The sequence below is a fragment of the Notamacropus eugenii genome, chromosome 5 (genome assembly GCF_028372415.1).
Source record: "Notamacropus eugenii isolate mMacEug1 chromosome 5, mMacEug1.pri_v2, whole genome shotgun sequence".
Taxonomy (NCBI): Eukaryota; Metazoa; Chordata; class Mammalia; order Diprotodontia; family Macropodidae; genus Notamacropus; species Notamacropus eugenii.
The window spans coordinates 162226465-162246998 of NC_092876.1; the positions used below are offsets into that span (position 1 = coordinate 162226465).

Here is a 20534-nt window from a genome sequence, read left to right on the forward strand (position 1 = left end):
TCTAAGTACTTCACAGTACTTACTTCAGCCATTTTTGGACATTGGAACAAATTATTTTCATCTGCCCATTCTGCGGGGAGAAGTCTTTATTTGTTTGGAATAGACATCCCCTTAACTCATCAATGGGTTTGAGTCCTGTTGGTTACCCTCAACCAGGTTTAATGTATCTGCTGAGATGTTTTTATCAGGGTGTGGCTGCTGGGCATGCTACAATTTCTTGGAGTCACTGGTGAGAGTTAAGTGAAGGTGGACATCAAAGATAGATGAGCAGTTCTGAAAAGGACTTGGTAGGTACTCATACCAGAGATGTTGGTTCTCCCTGAATACTCATATACCCCACTTTCAGCTAATTTGGTTTTAAAAGTCCACAAAACTTCTTTTATCTGCTTACTATAACTTCAGCTCAAGGCACTGGTTCTAGTTTGGTGGTTCATGAATCCTTTCATGGTTTGCTATGATGGCCCAAGGAGTTTGCATTGAAAATTTCCTAATGGTGCTTTTATTGCGTTCGTCCTTCGTTGCTGAAGAAGATGATGCCATCAGAGAAATGATGACATGACTTGCACTTGACTTTGTTTTGAGTGAAGGAGGGCTGTGCAGGTCACCAGCCTCACTTCTCTTCCACAGCCATCTGAATCCAGCGACCAGATATCCATCAGGATGATTTAAGCAGTAAATAATTGTTACAAATATATATTTCTACTATGACAGCAAGCATGGGCATATTTAAAGTGTTATAGGTTTGTTTTTGCAGCAATTTAAAGATCATAATTATGCACACAATGATTTTGATGTGATTAGATGAGATTATTCCAAAATCTGACTGCTTCTTATTAACACATGTTCTTAATTTCTCAAGTTGCCATCAAATTGTTTCCAAACTGCCACGAAGTGCAAACTAGTTCTTGAGGGATGCTCAGAAGCATCTATGAATTGTCATTTGTTTTCTGTACACTGCCTTGAGTATTTCCCTTGTTTCCTTCTGTTATTCTGTAACCCCACCATATCAACTGTATAATCATGTGATCAACTATAGACCATCACAAATATGCTATAGAGATAAACCTTATATTGTAGAAAATAAGTCTCATTGCAGCATTAAGGCTGTTTGCTGATTTAAATTTAGTCTCCACATATGTTACTATTCTTTTTTAAATTTTATTTTTAATTTGTGAAATAAAGCAAGCATTTCCGTAACATAGTAGATATAAAGTAAATCCACACAAATCATCAGCAGTCCTATATGTCACAAACAAAACCCTACAAAAAGAGATAGTAAAAGATACCTCTTTTAAATAAATCTAGATAGTATAAAGTACCTGGGTATACACCTGATAAAACAAACCCAGGAACTATATGAACAAAATTATATATAAAAACAACTTTTTATACAAATAAAATTAGATTTAAATAATTGGAGAAGTGTTCATTGTTCATGTGTAGGCAGAGTCAATGTAATAAAAATGACAATTTTGCCTAAACTAATTTTTATATTCGGGGCCATCCTAATTAAATTACCTTTTTTTTTTCCCAAATTAGAAAAAATAATAACAAAATTCATTTAGAAGAACAAAAAGTCAACAATATCAAAGGAACTATTCTCTATGGTGGCTTTTCAAATGAGCTGGTTGGCGTCACCATTTAGTCATTAAATAGAGTTTCTGCAACTGTATAGCAGATATGACAGGGACAGAAGAAAAGGAGGTCATATCTGAAGAGAGTCCTTACACAAAAAAATTTTATGTATAAACATTGTTAAAATTGAAGCAACATATATGTAAGGAGCGCCGACCGCCACACCATCTGGGATGCCACACTGACGGACATCAGGTAAACTGAGTCCAGAGCAGGGAAGGGTGAACAAGAGGGTGCTGGTAGGGACGGCCCCACCCCTGGTTTGTTGTTGTCACTATAGTTCCAGCTTGTGTTCATCTCTATAGTTTCGGGTTTGTTTAGGTGTGTTACCATGGTTCACTGGGCTAGCTGGCAGAGACTATATAATCAGAGTGCTTGCTTGAATAAATCGGAATTGTTTCACTGACCCGCTCTCCCGCCTCATTCTCTTACTCGCGAGCTCCACAGGAGGACGAGCAGCCTGCTGGCCAGGCATAAGACTTGCTCCTCTCGGTAAGCTATGCCATAACCATAGCAACTTGGCTCCCACCAACGTGGGGCCAAGCACATATACATTTGAACTTTAATCATTTAATATAGTACTTATCATTAGTAGAAAAGTAATTCTTTTATAACATCATTAGCTATTAATTTCAGTGCTTATATTTGTATCCAGAGTACTTTGTACAGTGCTGGCATATAGTAAATGCTTAAAAATACTTCTTTTCTTTGTTCCTTCCCTTGGTGATCTCATCAGGGCCCATGGGTTCAATTATTATCTCTAAACAAATGATTCCCAGATCTGTATATCCAGGTTTCATCAATTATCAACTACCTTTTGGCTATTTTAAATTGGCTGTCCCATAGACATCTTACATTCATTATGTTAGTCATAGGAGACAACTGTGCTAAGTATAAAGAAAGGCAAAAACAGAGTCCCAGCCCTCAAAGAGCTCACATTCTAATGTTTTCAAAATAGAACTCATTATTTTCTCTCCTCACACCCTTCCCTCTTCCCAACTATTTTATTAGAGTGGAAGGAACTATCACCCTCTCAGTCACCCAGATTCTCAACTGGATTTCTCATTCTCACTCATACCATATATCCAATCTGGTGTCAAAGGTTGTCATTTCTACCTTTATAAGATCTCCCATTAGTTCCCCGTCTCTCCTCTTACGTAGCCATCACTCTAATACATACTCTTATTATCTCAGGACTGAATTATTGTAGTAGACTTTTAATTGATCTCCTGCCTCAATTTTTTTCCCAATCCATCTTCCATTCACTTGCCAGAGTGGTTTTTCTAAAGTGTAGGTCTGATTGTGTCAACCTCCTCCTTGCTTTTGCTCCCAGGATCCTGGTTTGTTTCTATCAGGAACTGCTCTCTTTGGCTTTTAAAAGTGATTTCCAACCTGCCCCTTTCCTACTTTCTTATACTTAGACTCTGCTGTCAGTACAGTGGTGTTTGCTGTTCTTTGTACACAACACTTTTCTGTCTTCTGACTCTTCACCTTTTCACTCTTTCCCTGTACCAGGAATGCTCTCCCTCGACCTTCTGACTCCTCCTATTCAAGACTCATCTCAAATCCCACCTTTGGTAGGTTGGCTTTTCAGGCTTTCCTTAAGATATTACTTCTGTCTATACTGTCTCAAGCTTGTACATACGTCATCATTTGCTTGTTATCTCTCCTATTAGAATGTGAGCTTCTTGTTGGTAGAAACCATGATTTTACCCTTGCTTGTATCTCTGTCTCTTAGTATAGTTCCTAGAAAAGAGTAAATACTTAATATATGTTTGTTGACTGACTCAATCATCCACTATTTGAAAGGTGCTGTGGCTCTGTTCTAGGTGTTTGGGATACAAAGATAAAAATTACATTGATCCTTCTAAGGGATTTAAGGTTGGCTTGTGTGTTGGGGCAGGGTGCGGATGAGTGGTACTGACACCTACAAAGCTAGGCATGATAAAATTTAGCGGGTGAGGGAGCAAAGGAGATATTTAGACAAAGTATCCCATGAAAATTTAATGAGGGAGAAAATACTTGCACCTGACAGGAACAGAGAATCAATCAATGCATGAACAAACATTTGTTAAATGCCTTCTTTGTGCCAGACGGAAAGGTTCATTTAGTTTTGATACAAGGGAAAGTTAGTTATGCAAAGCAGAAATGAGTTGCACCCTTCCCCTTTGCAACCCTCAATCACACTATAGAGATTTGCCCTCACTAGCGCTCTTCAAGTAAAATCTGTGTGACCATTTATTAGGGGTGTTGTTGAAAGACTCTTGGTCAGGATCAGATTGGATTACATGGCCTCTGAATCCCCTTTTCACTTTGTGGCTTATTCTGTATTCATCCAACTATGGGTGGGGGAAGGGTGGGGGGAAATAGTAGTCATGATAAAGGGCTGAGTGGGAGAGGCTTCCATGAATTCCCAGATTCAGGAGATGGCATGCCAAGCCAGGGAACAGCAAGAAGTTGAGTTTGGCTGGACTGTAGAGTGGTAAAGGGGAATTATAAAATAACACTAGAAAGGTTGGTTGGATTCAGGTTGTGGATGATTTTAAATGTCAGGTTAGGGAATTTGCATTTTATCTTAGAGGCAGTAGGGAGCTACTGAAGATTTTTGAGCAAAGGAATGATGTGGTCACACCTCTTGTTTGGAAAGATTATTTTGGCAGTTTTGCGGGGGATGGATGGGAAAGAAAAACAGAGATAATAATGTAGAGCAAGAGGCTTTATGGTAGGGGTATCATGAGTAGAGACAAGCGGACAGATGCAAAAGATGTGATGTCAGCATATGACAGCTGTTTGGATATGTGGTTATAACCTCCTTCTACCCTTTATTAGAAGACCTCTAGTGAGGAAAAACTCACTATTTTCCGAGGCCACCCATCTACTTTGAGAGAGCTTTTATTGTTAGCAAGTGTTTCCTTATATTGAATGGACATCTGCCTCTGTTTTCTCATAGCTCTGCCTTCTGGGACCAAGCAGAAAAAGTGTCTTCCTTTTTCTACCTATAATCCTTCTTTTGATTTTTCAGATACTTAAAAACCACTCTCTCATGTCCTTCCAAGTCTTTTTCAGGTTAAACATTTGCAGTTCCTTCAACTAGTGCTCATATAACATGGTTTTGAGAATCCTCACTAATTTGATTGTTTTGAATGCTCTCTAGTTTGTCAGTATCCTTCGTAAAATATGATGCCCCAAATTCATCACAGAGCTCCAGTTGTGCTCTGATCTGGACACATCGGAACAGCACTGTTACCTCCTTCTGTATGGACTGTGTCCATTTTAAAATGGCTTGCAAGGGTAGTATTGGCTTTCTTTTCATGCCTGAGTTGTATTGAATCAGTTGTAGTCAATTAAGCCTTCAGATCTTTTTCACACAAACTGTAGTCTACTTATTTTTCCCATCTCAAACTAGTCCAGTTAATTTTTTTCAACCTTAGTGTAGGACTTCACATAAAGCCCAGTTAGATTTCAGTGTATTGCATTGATCTTATTGTTCAAACCTGTACAGATATTTTTGGACCCTGACCCTATCTTCCAGTCTGTTACCTATTCCTCTCAGCTCCATGTCACTAGTCCTATAGCTTTTAAAACATGCTGACTGATTAAATACGGTGGCTGGGAAATTTCACTGTCTTATTGCATCATCTTCTTTCTCTCTGCATGCCTCAATTGTGCTGCTTTCTCTTTTGCTCTTTCAGAGAGGAAGAAAGACATTCCATTTATCACATAGTCAAAGAATTTTAGTTCTGAAAGGGACCTTAAAGATCATTTATTCCAGGCCCTTCATTTTACAGAGGAGGAAAATGAAGCCAAGGGAAGTTGGAAGGACTTGTTGAAAGTGACACAGCAGTAAAGTGACAGAGCTGGGATTAGAACTCAGGGCTCTTAATCTTATAAATATATTTTAAGACCAAGAGTCTAGTACTATTTCTTTTATATCACACAGCTTAAGAGGAAAAGCCTTAGCACAAATGAGCACAATGAACAATGAGTAGATGTTTCTTCTGAAGTGAATGTTGTGTATTGGAATTGGGTAGGCAGAGTGGGACAAAATTTTAGAGGGCTTTGAAAGGTTCACATGTTAGGACTTGATTTGTTAGGTAATAAGGACCCATGGTAAGCTATTGAACATAGGATCATGACTTGAAAGAGTCTTAAGATATCATCTATTCCATTGCTTTCATTTTTACAAATGAAGAAATTCATACCTAGAAAGGTAAAGTGATTGAACCTAAAGTCAACAAGGTGAAAAGATGTTTTTGATTTGCTTTTAAAGCCCTTCATAATATGGCTCCAGGCTGTATTTCTAAGCTGGTCACTAAGAGTCTTACACAGTCTGGTTCCAGCTAAACTGTCCTTCTTTTTTTTTTTTTTTTAATTTTTTAATTTTTTTAATGTTTAACAATCACTGCCATACAATTGCGATTTTATCCCTCCCCACCCACCCCCCACTACCTCCCTCCCTCCCCACGACTGCATACAATTCTGTATAGATTCTACAAATACTTTCCTATTGAGTATATTTTCACTATAGTCATGCTATGTAGTCAGACTAAGATAAATGAAAGAATCCGTATAACAAATCAGAACATGATACACAAACAGATACACATACACAAACATGATCTGCTACATTATGTGAGTGACTTCCATATTTCTCTCTCTGAGTGTGGAAGGCATTTTGCCTTGAGGTCCACCATTGGGATTTTTTTTTTTTTTCAGAAGTTCTTGTGTTATTACAAAAATCTAAGTCTACCAGAAAAAACTCTCACACACTGTGGTTGTTGCTGTGCATAAAGTTCTCCTGGTTCTGCTCCTTTCACTCAGCATCAGGTCATATAAGTCCTTCCAGGCCTCTCTGAAGTCTTCTTGTTCATCATTTCTTATGGCACAATAGTACTCCATTACATTCATATACCATAATTTATTCAGCCATTCCCCAATTGATGGACATCCCCTTGACTTCCAGTTTTTGGCAACTACATAGAGTGCTGCTATAAATATTTTTGTACATGTGGGACCCTTTCCCATTTTTATGATCTCTTGGGGATATAGTCCTAGTAGCGATATTGCTGGGTCAAAGGGTATGCACATTTTTGTAGCCCTTTGGGCATAGTTCCAAATTGCTCTCCAGAATGGTTGGATGTGCTCACAGCTCCACCAACAATGAATTAGTGTTCCAACTCTCCCACATCCTCTCCAGCATTTATCATTTTCTTGTTCTGTCATGTTTGCCAATCTTATAGGTGTGATGTGGTACCTCAGAGTTGTTTTGATTTGCATCTCTCTAACCAATAGTGATTTAGAGCATTTTTTCATATGATTATAGATAGCTTTAATTTCTTCCTCTGAAAATTGCCTGTTCATATCCTTTGACCATTTATCAATTGGGGAATGACTTGTATGATTATACATTTGGGTCAGTTCTCTATATATTTTAGAAATGAGGCCTTTATCCCCGAGCTTAGCTGTAAAAATTTTTTCCCAATTTACTACATCCCTCCGGATTTTGGTTGCATTGGGTTTGGTTGTGCAAAAACTTCTCAGTTTAATGTACTCAAAGTTATCCATTTTGCATTTCATAATGCATTCTATCTCTCCTTTAGTAAAGAATTCTTCCCTTCTCCATAGATCTGATAAATACACTATTCCTTGCTTCTCCAGTTTATTCATGGTATCAATCTTTATACCTAAATCATGTACCCATTTGGACTTTATTCTTGTGTACGGTGTCAGGTATGGGTCTATGCCTAATTTCCGCCACACTGTTATCCAGTTTTCCCAGCAATTTTTGTCAAACAATGAGTTCTTATCCCAGAAGCTGGGGTCCTTGGGTTTATCAAACAGAAGGTTGCTATATTCCTTGCCTACTGCATCTTGAGTGCCAAGTCTATTCCACTTGTCTACTTCTCTGTTTCTTAGCCAATACCAAGTGGTTTTGATAATTGCTGCTTTATAGTACAGTTTAAGGTCTGGTAGCGCTAGGCCACCTTCCCAAGCATTTCTTTTCATTAGTCCCTTTGATATTCTGGACCTTTTGTTTTTCCAAATGAATTTTGATATTATTTTATCCAGCTCTAGAAAGTAATTGTCTGATAGTTTAATTGGTATGGCACTAAATAAGTATATTAATTTGGGTAGAATTGTCATTTTTATTATATTAGCATGGCCTACCCATGAGCAACTAATGTTTTTCCACTTACTTAAATCTGACTTTATTTGTGCAAAAAGTGTCTTGTAATTGTGTTCATATAGTCCCTGGGTTTGTTTTGGCAGGTAGACTCCTAAGTATTTTATACTGTCTACCCTAACTTTAAATGGGATTTCTCTTTCTATCTCTTGCTGTTGAACTTTGTTGCTAATATATAGGAATGCAGAGGATTTGTGTGGGTTTATTTTGTACCCTGCAACTTTGCCAAAGTTGTTTATTAATTCAAGTAATTTTTTACTTGAATCTCTGGGATTCTCTAGGTAAATCATCATATCATCTGCAAAGAGTGATAACTTAGTTTCTTCTTTGGCTATTCTAATTCCTTGAATATCTTTATCTTGTCTAATTGCTACAGCTAACATTTCTAGTACCATATTGAATAATAGTGGTGATAATGGACAACCTTGTTTCACCCCTGATCTTATTGGGAATGCATCTAGCTTATCCCCATTGCATATAATGCTTGCTGAAGGTTTTAGATAGATACTGCTTATTATTTTATGGAAAGTTCCCTTTATTCCTACGTTCTCCAATGTTTTTAGTAGGAATGGATGTTGTATTTTGTCAAAAGCTTTTTCTGCATCTATTGAGATAATCATGTGGTTTTTGTTAGCTTTGTTGTTGATGTGATCGATAATGCTAATAGTTTTCCTAATATTGAACCAGCCCTGTAGTCCTGGTATGAATCCTACCTGATCATAATGTATTAATCTCGTGATAAGATGCTGTATTCGTTTTGCTAAAATCTTATTTAAAATTTTTGCATCTATATTCATTAGGGAAACTGGTCTATAATTTTCTTTCTCTGTTTTGTCTCTTCCTGGTTTGGGTATCAAAACCATATTTGTATCATAGAAAGAATTTGGGAGGACTCCTTCTTCCCCAATTTTCAAAAATAATCTATATAGTATTGGAATTAACTGTTATTTAAATGTTTGATAGAATTTACTTGTGAATCCATCTGGCCCTGGAGATTTTTTCCTAGGGAGTTCATTGATGGCTTGTTCAATTTCTTTTTCTGAGATGGGGTTGTTTAAGTATTCAACTTCCTCTTCTGTTAATCTGGGCAATTTGTATTTTTTAAAATATTCATCCATCTCGTTTAGATTGTCGAATTTGTGGGCATAAAGTTGGGCAAAGTAGTTTCTAATTATTGTTTTAATTTCCTCCTCATTGGAGGTGAGTTCACCCCTTTCATTTTTAATGTTAGTAATTTGGTTTTCTTCTTTCTTTTTTTTGATCAGATTAACCAAAGGTTTATCAATTTTATTAGTTTTTTCATAAAACCAACTATTGGTTTTATTTATTAATTCAATAGTTTTCTTTATTTCAATTTTATTAATCTCTCCTTTGGTTTTCAGTATTTCTAATTTGGTATTTACTTGGGGATTTTCAATTTGTTCTTTTTCTAGCTTTTTCAACTGCAAGCCTAAGTCATTGATCTCCTCTTTCTCTATTTTATTTATGTAAGCATTCAGAGATAAAAAAAACTTCCCCTAATAACTGCTTTTGCAGTGTCCCATAAGTTTTGGTACGTTGTCTCACTATTGTCATTCTCTTGAATGAAGTTGTTGATTGTTTCTATGATTTCTTCTTTAACCCAATCCTTCTTTAGAATTAGATTATTTAGTTTCCAATTGATTTTTGGTTTCTCTTTCCATGGCCTTTTATTACATGTAATTTTTAATGCATTGTGATCTGAAAAGGATGCATTGATTATCTCTACCTTTCTGCACTGGATTGTGAGATTTTTATGTCCTAGTACATGGTCAATTTTTGTAAATGTTCCATGTACCGCTGAGAAAAAGGTATATTCCTTTCTATTCCCATTTAATTTTCTCCAAAGATCTATCATATCTACCTTATCCAGAGTTTTATTTACCTCCTTAACCTCTTTCTTGTTTATTTTAAGGTTGGGGAGGTAAATAAACTGTCCTTCTTATAGTTCCTTTTTATATAAGAAGTTCCTTCTTATATAACATTCCATTTCCTGGCCCCATGACTTTTCAAAGACTTTGCTACATGACTGGAATGCTTTCCCTTCTCACTTTCCCTTCTCTTCTCTGTTTCTTGAAATGTCCAGATTCTTTCAGGGCTTAGATCAGCTACCTCTTTTAAGAATTCTTTCCTGATTCCTTTAGAGCCCCCTTCCCCTTACCTTTCTTCATGTTTGAATAAAACATATGTTTACTTATCTATGAATATGTTGTGTAGTCCCATTAGAGTATCTGAGTATTTATACTTCTCTAATTTAACTCGGGGAATATTTTAAAAACTTTTTCCCCCCCAATTTTTATCTCAAGTACCTAGGAAAATGGTAGAACAAAGGGACAGGGTGCTCAAGGATAGAGGAGGGTGTATAATTACAGAGCTGAGATCACAAAAGTTGAAAAATTATGTCAGATCATCAGGGAGAGAGGTCATGGTGAGAATGAAGAATTAAGTATTTTTATGATTGAGGCAGGAGAAGAGAGATGGAAAGACAAAAGGTTGTGATTAGAATGGGGAATTTCAGAATTTTGATTGTGGAAGTAGAATGCTTATTTGGATAATGAGATGAAGGGTAATATGATCATCATTTTGTGTGGTTTGAGGTATAGGTCAAGAGAGCTGATCAGTTTTAACCAAGAAACTAGACTCTTTGAGGGGACATCACATGTGTATTAAAGTCTCTGATTACCATTCAGGAATTGGAAAGGAGAACAAAACTGTAAGCTAGATATTGACTTAAGGAAGGAGGAACTGTGTCTTGGAGGTCAGTAGATCTCGTAATCAGGATTTTTTGCTGTAGCTAGGTATTTCTAGACCCATGTCAAATAATAGTGAAAAGGAGGCCTCCTTGTTTTACTAATGAACTTAAAATTCTGGGAAAGTTTCTATTGTTTCTCTATCGCAAATAATGGTAGCTTTTGGTTTTAGATATATACTGTTGATCATATTAAAGGGGGATTCTTCCATGCTCATATATTTTAGACTTTTTTTTTTATACAAATGATTGTGGTATTACCAAAGGCCTTTTCTGTTTCTGTTATTATAAAATTACGATTTTTGATTTTTATAAAAATTATATTTAAAAAAAAATTATGTTGTTTTCCAAATGTTGAATGATCCATTCCTGGTATGAATTGGATTTGGTCTCTAAAATGTTTCAATGTGTGTAGTTGCTATGGTTTTTCAGTGCTCCAAGCAAGAATTATAATGAAAGGAACATTTTCTATGTTCCTTCTATTTCAGCAGACTCTCACATTCCTTGCTGAGTCTTTCACAGATAAAACATTAATCTTTTCTACTGAAACATTGTAGCACTTCTCTGATTCCAAAATACAGATGTCATTCATTTCAAGCTATATTTACATTAAAATGAACAATAGTTCTTTTGCAATTTTTTCAATAGCTACTGCTGAAAAAAAGAGTATTCATGGATTTTTGAACTCTACTCATAAAGCCCTCCTAGGAATATTTGTAAATGTTATAAAAATAACCCTTTTATAGATAAGTTCTATAGTATTGATGATTGTTACCATACTGAGCTAATTCACGTGGAAATGAGGCTCTCTGGTATAAGAGAAGAAGATGTGTAAAAGGAAAAAACTTGGCATAAATGAGAATATTTCTTAAAAGGCATTTATAAGAGTAAGCTATTCATTAGAATTGTCATTATTGGACCTGATTTTAGGTTCATAGTTTAGCATCTTGGAAACATATTATGATAAGATGCAGTTTAATGGTCACATGCTCTTGAATATTATCTTTTCTGACATAAATTATAGCTAAATAATGTAATAATGAAAATTTGGATTGTATCACAGTTATTATTAGTATATTATCTTCTCCCTCTCCAGATTTTGCTATTTCTTTCAAAGGAATCATCATTTTTCCTATCATGCAAATCATCTTTGACTCTTCCCTTTTATTTGCCTTTCTCTCACAGTAATAATAGTAATTATTGAAATTTATATAGCATTTTAAAACTTGCAGAGCACTTTACATACATTATCTTAATTGAGTTTCTTCTATTAAAAAATTTATTAGTTTTCAACATTCATTTCCACAAGATTTTGAGTTCCAAATTTTCTGCCCATCTTTCCCCTCGCCCTATCCCAAGACAACGTGCATTCTGATTACCCCTTCCCCCAATCTGCCCTCTCTTCTATCACACCCATCCCTTCCCTTATCCCCATCTTCTCTCTTTTCTTGTAGGGTGAGTTAGATTTCTGTACCCCATTACCTGTATTTCTTATTTCCCAGTTGCATGCATTCTCAACATTCATTCCTAAAACTTTGAGTTCCAATTTCTCTCCCTTCCTCCCTCCTCAACCATCCCCTCTGAGAAGGCAAGCAATTCAATACTGGCTATACATGTGTAGTTAAACAAAAGACTTCCATAATAGTCATGTTGTGAAAGATTAACTATATTTCCCTCCATCCTATCCTTTCCCCCATTTATTCTGTTCTCTCTTTTGACCTTGTCCCTCCTTAAAAGTGTTTACTTCTAAGAGTTACAAATATTATCTTTCCATGTAGGAATGTAAACAGTTCAACTTTAGTAAGTCCCTTATGATTTCTCTTTCTTGTTTACCTTTTCATACTTCTCTTGATTCTTGTGTTTGAAAGGCAGATTTTCTATTCAACTCTGGTCTTTTCATCAAGAATGCTCGAAAGTCCTCTATTTCGTTGAATGACCAGGAGGTGAGTGGTGGATTCCCTCAGGTTCTGGAATATCAGGGCAGTTTTCCTTGATAATTTCATGAAAAATGACGTCTAGTCTCTTTTTTCATCATGGCTTTCAGGTAGTCCCATAATTTTTAAGTTGTTTCTCCTGGATCTGTTTTCCAGGTCAGTTGTTTTTCCAATGAGATGTTTCACGTTGTCTTTTATTTGTTTCATTCTTTTTGGTTTTGTTTGGTAATTTCTTGGTTTCTCATAAAGTCAATAGCTTCCAACTGCTCCATTCTAATTTTTAAAGAATTTTATTTAATGAGCTTTTGAACCTCCTTTTCCAACTGACTAATTCTGCTTTTCAGGGCATTCTTCTCTTGGTTGTCTTTTTGGACTTCTTTTGCCATTTGGGTTAGTCTATTTTTAAAGGTGTTATTTTCTTCAGCATCTTTTTTGTATCTCCTTTAGCATGCTGTTGACTTGCTTTTCATGATTTTCTTGCATCTCATTTCTCTTCCCCATTTTTCCTCCACCTCTCTTACTTGATTTTCAAAATCCTTTTTGAGCTCTTCCATGGCATGAGACCATTGCATATTTATTTTGGAGGTTTTGGACGAAGAAGCCTTGACTTTTATGTCTTCCTCTGTTGGTACACCTTGTTCTTCCCCATCTGAAAGGATGGAAGAAAATACCTGTTCACCGAGAAAGTAATCTATAGTTTTATTTTTTCCCCCATTTTTTGGGCATTTCCCCAGCCAGTTACTTGACTTTTGAGTCCCTAGTCAAGTGGAGGGTGTACTTTAAGGACCTGCAAGTTCTCAGTTCCTCCAGGGTGGCACAATTCAGGGAGAGGAGTTTATTCCTCTCCTGGCCTGCGCTCTGGTCTGGAAGCAACTGCAAACTTTTCTGCCCAGGATCTGTGAGTAGAACTCCCTCTCCAGAGCCTCCATCAGCTCCACCTCACCAGGGCTCTTACTCACCCCAGGGCCACCACTCAGGACTGAGACCCAGATCAGCCACTCAATTCCCCCAGGGTCTTTAGGCTTAGGGCTTGAAAAATGGATGCTGTGCCTCAATGACTTCTGCTGCTCTGAGACTGGGGCTAGTGCTGGACCCTGCTCCCTTCTTACTCAGGTGAAGGAGCTTTCTTACTGACCTTTGAAGCTGTCTTTGGTGTTTGTGGGTTGAGCATTATGGAAACCGCAGCTGCTGCCTGTGATTTTGCGCCCTGAAGCTTGCTCCAGTCCCATCCCTGTTGTGTCACAAGGCCAAGGCTGTGCTGTGCTCTGTGAGCTGCACTCTGCTCCGAGCCTGGTGCCATAAACCTTTCCTGTCACCCTTCTAGGCTCTCTTGGGCTGGAAATCTGTTTCACTCCTTCATTTTGTGACTTCTGCTGCTCTAGAATTTGTTTAGAGTAATTTTTTACAGGTATTTTATGGGCTAGACGGGGAGAGCTACAGCAGGTCTGTCCTTCTACTCTGCCATTTTGGCTTCGCCCCCAATTGAGTTAAATAAAAATACCAATTAAAGTATATAGTACAGGTATTTAATATTCCCATTTTAATGATGAGAAAACTGAGGATCAGAGAGCTTAACAACTTACCCGTCTATGGTCATAGAACTAATAAATACCAGGCACTATTCAAATTTAGTTCTTCTTGATTTCAGTTCTAGTAATCTATCTGTTACATGATACTAATTCTGATATCTATTCAGGGCCAACTCATGTTATTTTTTTCTCCTTGATAAATAGTGCTTATGTCCATTTTTCTTTTTCATTCTTACTGGCATATCCTTAATACAGGGCTCTTATGACAAACCTGCTTGAACTATCGTAATTGTTTCCCAGTTGGTATCTCTACCTCTGTGCCATCCTCTATTTATAAAACCATCAAATCCAGCTTCTTGCAGTACCCTACTCAGTGCTTTAAGATTTGCAAAGCACTTTACCATTCACCTTTGATCCTCATAAAAGCATTGGGAGGGAGATGCTATTATTATTCCTATTTAATAGATGAAGAAACTGAGGCAGATGGAAGTTAAGTGATTGGCCCAGGGTCACAGCTAGTGTCTGAGGATATATTCAGACTCATTCTTCCTGGCTCCAGGCCCAGCATCCTATCCATAAGACACCGAGGTATGAGGAGTATGTGAGGTAGAATTTAAATCCGTATCCTTCTATTGCGATTGCTTTCCCTAAAGTTACCAATGATTTCTTTTTTAATGACAATATTCCATAACTTTTTCTCAGTTCTCATTCTCCTACCTCTGTGCAACCTTTGACAGTGTTGATTGATTTCTCTCTCCTCTTGGAGACTTCTCTCTAGGTTTTCAGGACACCCCTCTCTCCTGGTTCTCTTTCTAAACATCTGATTGCTCTTTTTCTCCTTTGCTGAATCCTTTTCCATATCACATCCTCTTACTCTAGGTGTGTCCTAGGCTGTCTTCTCTTTTTCCTCTACATTATTTCACTTGATGATCTCATCAGCTTCCATAGATTTAGTTACCATCTCTATGTTGATGATTCTCAAATCTACCTATGCTGCCCCAACCTCTCTTTTTGCATCCCCAGCTGCCTTTTAGCATCTCAAAGTAGTTGTCCAGTAGACATCTTAAATTCAAACTCTTTAACTCTTTAAACTTAAAAAGATGTAACTTATTATCTTTCCCCTTCAGCCCTCTCCCTCCTACATTCATTTTTTCTGTAGAGGGCAAGACCACCCTCCCAGTTCATCACTGAGTTGGAGAGTGTCTGCTCTAAGCATGTAAAGACTTTTTGGTGGAATGGGCGGATGAGAACAATTTGTTCTCACAACCTTGAAAGTGGACGAAGTAAGCATTATGGAATATTTGGAACTTAGACATTGAAGACACCGAGGTAGAGATGACAAGCACCATGAAGCTGGCATAGCTTTCACAAACAAAACTGATCTGGTCAGTAAGCTTGTATGCCTCTCAAAAGGAGTGAGCATCAGGCTTATGACAATGCAATTGCCACTTGCAGGAAGGTGCCATACCACTATTATCAGTGTGTGTACTCCCATTATGATGAACCCTGATGAGGTCAAAGAAGAATTTTATGAAGACCTGGAGAACCTCATCATCAATATGTCAAAAGAAGACATTCTTTTAATTCTAGGTGACTTTATTGCCAGAATAGGCAGAGACTATTGACACAGCAGGGAGTCCTTGGGAAGAATGGAATAAGAACAGCAATAGTTGCTTACTACTGAAGACTTATGCTTCTCATGACCATCTCATCACCAACACTATCTTCTGATTACCTAAACACAGTAAAACTTAATGGATGTACCCTCGCAGTCAGAGGTTCCCAACGTGGGTGATATTGCCCCCTAGGAGTCACTGGAATGATCCAGGGGAGGGGTGGTAGTAGCCTCGGGTATAATTGGGGGGCACTGAATAAAAATAAGGGGGTGATAGATGTATAAGGAAAGAAGAGAAGAAAATTTTGAAAAACATCATGCATGTTTCATCTTTTGTGTAACAGAGTTAAAGTTGAAGTGATTACATTATTCTCCAAATAAACACACAAAATGCAAATTATGACTAGTCAGTGGTCAAGTCTGCTGACAGGTCTTAACAAGTAAGTGTTGGCAGGTAAGTGTGTCAGCATTGTCAGAAAGTCCAGCATTCATTGGCAGGAATATGTATGTGTAATGACTTGTTTGCAATATGATACTACACAGTTATGTGATGCAATATTGTGTTGTTAAAATTTCAATGCAGGAAAAACTGCACAGGTTTACAATAAATTATTAAATTTAAGATGTGTCATTTTTCAAAAAATTATTTTTTTTGAAATGACATAATTTAAAAAAACCATTAAAGGGGTTAGAGAAAACAGATGTCCAGGGGAATGCTGAGTAATTTTTTTTAAAGGGGGGGTAGGCCAAATAAGTTTGGGAACCTTTGCTTTCAGCAAACATTAACATTGAATAGACTGTCATTGTAAGGAGAAGACCCAGATGGGATTTGAGAATGACAAAGGTAACATGTGATGCTAGATCATAGACTTATCCTCTTCAAGCTAAACATTCACATTCCACAGAAGTGGCAGCCCCAAGGCAAGATGACTATCAGAAGACTTAATGTCAACAAATTACAGCTCTTCTCTGAGCTGGAACAGTTTTTTGCTAACTTGGAGGGAAAGTTGAGCCAACACATAAGTTGGCAACAGAATGGACAATGTTATTGTCCTTTTTGCTTTTTTGTTTGTGGATGATTGTAAACTCAAAAAGTCATGCACCAACTCTCCCTCCATTTTTGTGTTGACTTTTAGCCTTTTCAAGTTAAATAATTTACTGTCAGTGCAGTAGCTGACCTTGATGTCCTCAGTCAGGACATCAAATGAGACTGCTAAAAATATCATCATAAAAAGCATAGGAGCAAGCACACTGCCCTGATTCATTCCACTGGTGACTAGGAAAGTAAAATAGCATTGTCCATTATCCAGACCTAGTTCAAGCGTGTCATCATGGAACTAGCATACTACAACTGATGAATTTCTCCAGGCAAGCAAATTTTCCCATGATCTTCCACAGACCCTCATAAACTGACAATATCAAAGGCCTTGGTCAGCTTGACAAACATTGTGAACAGACCTCTGTTCTGTTCCTGGTATTTTTCCTGAAGTTGTTGGACGGCAAAAACCACCTATTCCTTGGCCCTTCCTCAGACCTCATTGGCTCTAGGTATTTGACCATTTTCCAGGTGAAGGATCATCCAATTAAGGAGGATTCTTGTACCTTGACCCTGACATCATAATTTCATTTTGTTCTATGAGTATGATGTACAGCAGCCAATCAGCTGACCTCCTTGCTGTTCCAGAAACTATATACTTCATTTCTTGCTTCAGGGCATTCTCTCTGCATGTACTACGTGCCTCGAATGCCCTTTTTTTTAGCTCCATCTGCAACTTCCCTAGCTTCCTTTAGGTCCTAACTAAAATCCTACCTTCTACATTAACTCTTCCCTAACCCCTCTTAATTCTAATGCTTTTCCTCGATTAATTATTTCCTGTTTATCTTGTATATAGTTTCCTCTGTATATGTTTGTTTGTACATTGTCTCTCCTGTTAGATTATATGCTCCCTGAGGGCAGGATCTGTCTTTTTCTTCTTTCTTTGTCCCCAGCATTTAGAACGGTGCCTGGAACTTAGTAGATATAAGACCAAGCCAAGTAGAATCTTTTGCTGTTTTTGTTTTACTAAAAGTACCTCTGATTGAATAATGTGATAAAAGAAGATCTTTCCCACTCATTGTTGGGCTTGGGCATGGAGGGCAACTTGATTAGGGGAGTTGTTTTGTATGAAGGTCCCAAGTAATTTTTGTTTTTTCTGTTGAGGCACTGGGTTAGAGGATCATATCCTTTGGCTCTGAAAAAGTGTATAAATACTCTGAGGGTGAGGTTTTACTTGGGGGCTTACTGCCTGGAAGTGTTTGGCCAGACAAGGACTCTGGGAAGCCGCTGAGGGGAGCCCCCTGGCTTTGAAAACCCAGATGTTCCCTCTTTGGTAAAGATACATGTATGTTAATGGTCAGACATTTTGGAAGCATGTCTGTTGACTTTTGATTTCTCTGTATTTTCTCTGCAGTTCAGGGTGCTCTGACTTTTTCCCCTAAACTAACTGAATGCTCACTTGATTAAAGTGATTGTTAACCCCTCAAAAATTGTCTTTATTTTTAGAGAAGCAGATCAAACAACCTGTGAAAGCAGGCCCCCCTATGTATGTTGGGGTGCTTACTGATACAGTAGGTGCTTAATAAATTTTAATTAGTTGACTGGTCTTTCTCACTCAAGTCTAGTACACCATAGTGCTTCCCATATTTCTTGATTAAATAGTTGTTACTTAACTATTTTCACTACTGATTTTTTAATCTAAATATGAGTTTATATTTAACCTTGTTAACTTTTATTTTCTTAGATTCAGGATATTGAATTGTTGTTGAGATCTGTTTGGATTCTTATTTTATCATAAAATATGTTGAACATCTCTCTCAGCTTTAGACCATCCTCTCTTACATGGATTGTTGTAGTAAGCTCCTAATTGGTCTCTTTGCCTCTGGACCTACTCCTCTGTCTGTAATCCATCTTCCAGGTCTTTGCTCTGTTAAGGAAGTGCCAGTGACTCCTAGTGATCTTTAGACTTAAATGTAGCATTCTTTTTGGCACTTCAAGCTCTTCATAATCCGACTCCAGACAACTTTATTTGGCTTATTACACATTACTGAAATTATAGCCAAATAGGTACATTTTTACTCTTCTGTACATGATATTTATATCTTACATGACATGGACATTTATAGTACATGACGTTTCATTTCCCTCCTTTGTTGCACAGGCTGTACCTCTCCATCTTTTGTACCAGGAACATTCCATCCTCACCTCCACCTTTAATGTGCTTTGCTTCCTTTTAAGATTCATTTCAAGCACTATCATATGGGACCCATACTGATTTTCCTGCCTGCTAGAGTTCTTCCCCCATTTACTTTGCAATTACTTTATGTATGCTTTATATTTCGTTATCTGTGTTCAAGTTGTTTTCTCATAATAGAAGGTAAATTCCTTTAGGGCAGAGATTATTTCTTATTTGTAATTCTGTTCTCAGTGCCTTCTTTTAGTTTTATTTAAGTCCAACAGAAATATAAAAAAAAGGGAAAACATTGAACCGAACAAAATTCTAGAGAAAATAGAGCAAAAAAGGCTTATGGCATGTTCTTAATGAGATTGCTAAAGAATATGTGTATTTCTCGGCACTGCATGGAACTTTTGCAAAAACTGACCATGCACTGGGGTACAGAGATACTATAAACCCTTATAAGAGAGCAGTAAACACACACTTTTCAGACTATGATACAATAAAAATAGTAATCAGTTCAGGAATCACAAATAAAAGACAGAGACCCAAATGGAAACTTAACAATGAAATCCTAAATAATGAACAGGTCAAATTAAATATCATAGAGACAATAATTATGTGGGAAAAAATGATAAAGATATCTGAAGGAGTATATCACAATTTCTGATATATTTCCTCTCGGGGAAAAATTATATTCTTGCAAGTCTACATTAACAAAATAGAGTGAGAGAATTAACTATATATGCATTTTAAAAAATTGGAAAGCCAATAAGTAAAAAACCTAAAATAAGCAAGCGAAAGAAATATTAAAAATCAGAGGAGGAATACATAAAAGTGGGAACCAAAAAAACTATGGAAGTGATAAAACTAAAAGCTAGTTCTTTCAAAAGAGCGAAAATTGAAAAAAATTAGCTAATTTGATTAAAAAGAAAGCAGAAAATGAAATCAGCGAAACAGTAGGTGAACATGGTGAACTCACTACAACCAAACAAGAAGAAATAAAAAGAATTACCATTATATGTGTGTGTGTGTGTGTGTGTGTGTATACACACACACACACACATACACACATATACATAGTTACATGTTAATAAAACTGAGAATACAAAAGGAAAGGAATATCTTCAAAAATTAAAATAAATAGCAGAAGACCAAATAGAGATCTTAAATAATCCAATCTTAGAGTGGGAAATACAACTAGCTGTAAAGGAACTCCCAAAGGGAAAGGAGAGGAAGGAGAACAAATAAACAAAAAACTTCAGTTCCTTAGGGATTCACAGGAAAATTGTGTCAAACTTCTAAATAACTCTAAACATCAACATTTCTTCTCTCTTCCCCCCTCCCTCACCCTTTTTCTGATCCAGGTCCTGAGGGAGACTAACAAATTAGCAGAAATGGAAGAACCACCTTTGCTTCCAGGAGAAAATATTAAAGACATGGGTATGTAAAGATGGCTATATATTTATATAATTTTCCTTTTTCTTTTTGATTGGCAAACTTTTAGTGCTTAAGTTTTGCAGAGCACTTTACATATATTATTTATATCCTCAGAACCCAGAGAATGACTCCCCTGCCACAGAAATACCACAATTAACCAACTACCACATTCTCAACTTATTTATATGTTCAGTGAGCCCATATTAGGTCTATCCATA

The 20534-nt window shown here is 37.0% G+C and overlaps 1 protein-coding gene across 2 annotated transcripts in view; it reads left to right on the forward strand.

The window, feature by feature from the left end:
- MTMR2 (myotubularin related protein 2) overlaps positions 1-20534 on the forward strand; it is a 126360-nt gene that overhangs the window by 59314 nt on the left and 46512 nt on the right. For both annotated transcript variants that reach the window (XM_072616390.1, XM_072616391.1), the window contains one exon: positions 20244-20319. In XM_072616390.1, coding sequence (XP_072472491.1) covers positions 20244-20319 — 76 coding nt within the window. The remainder of the gene's footprint in view (positions 1-20243; positions 20320-20534) is intronic.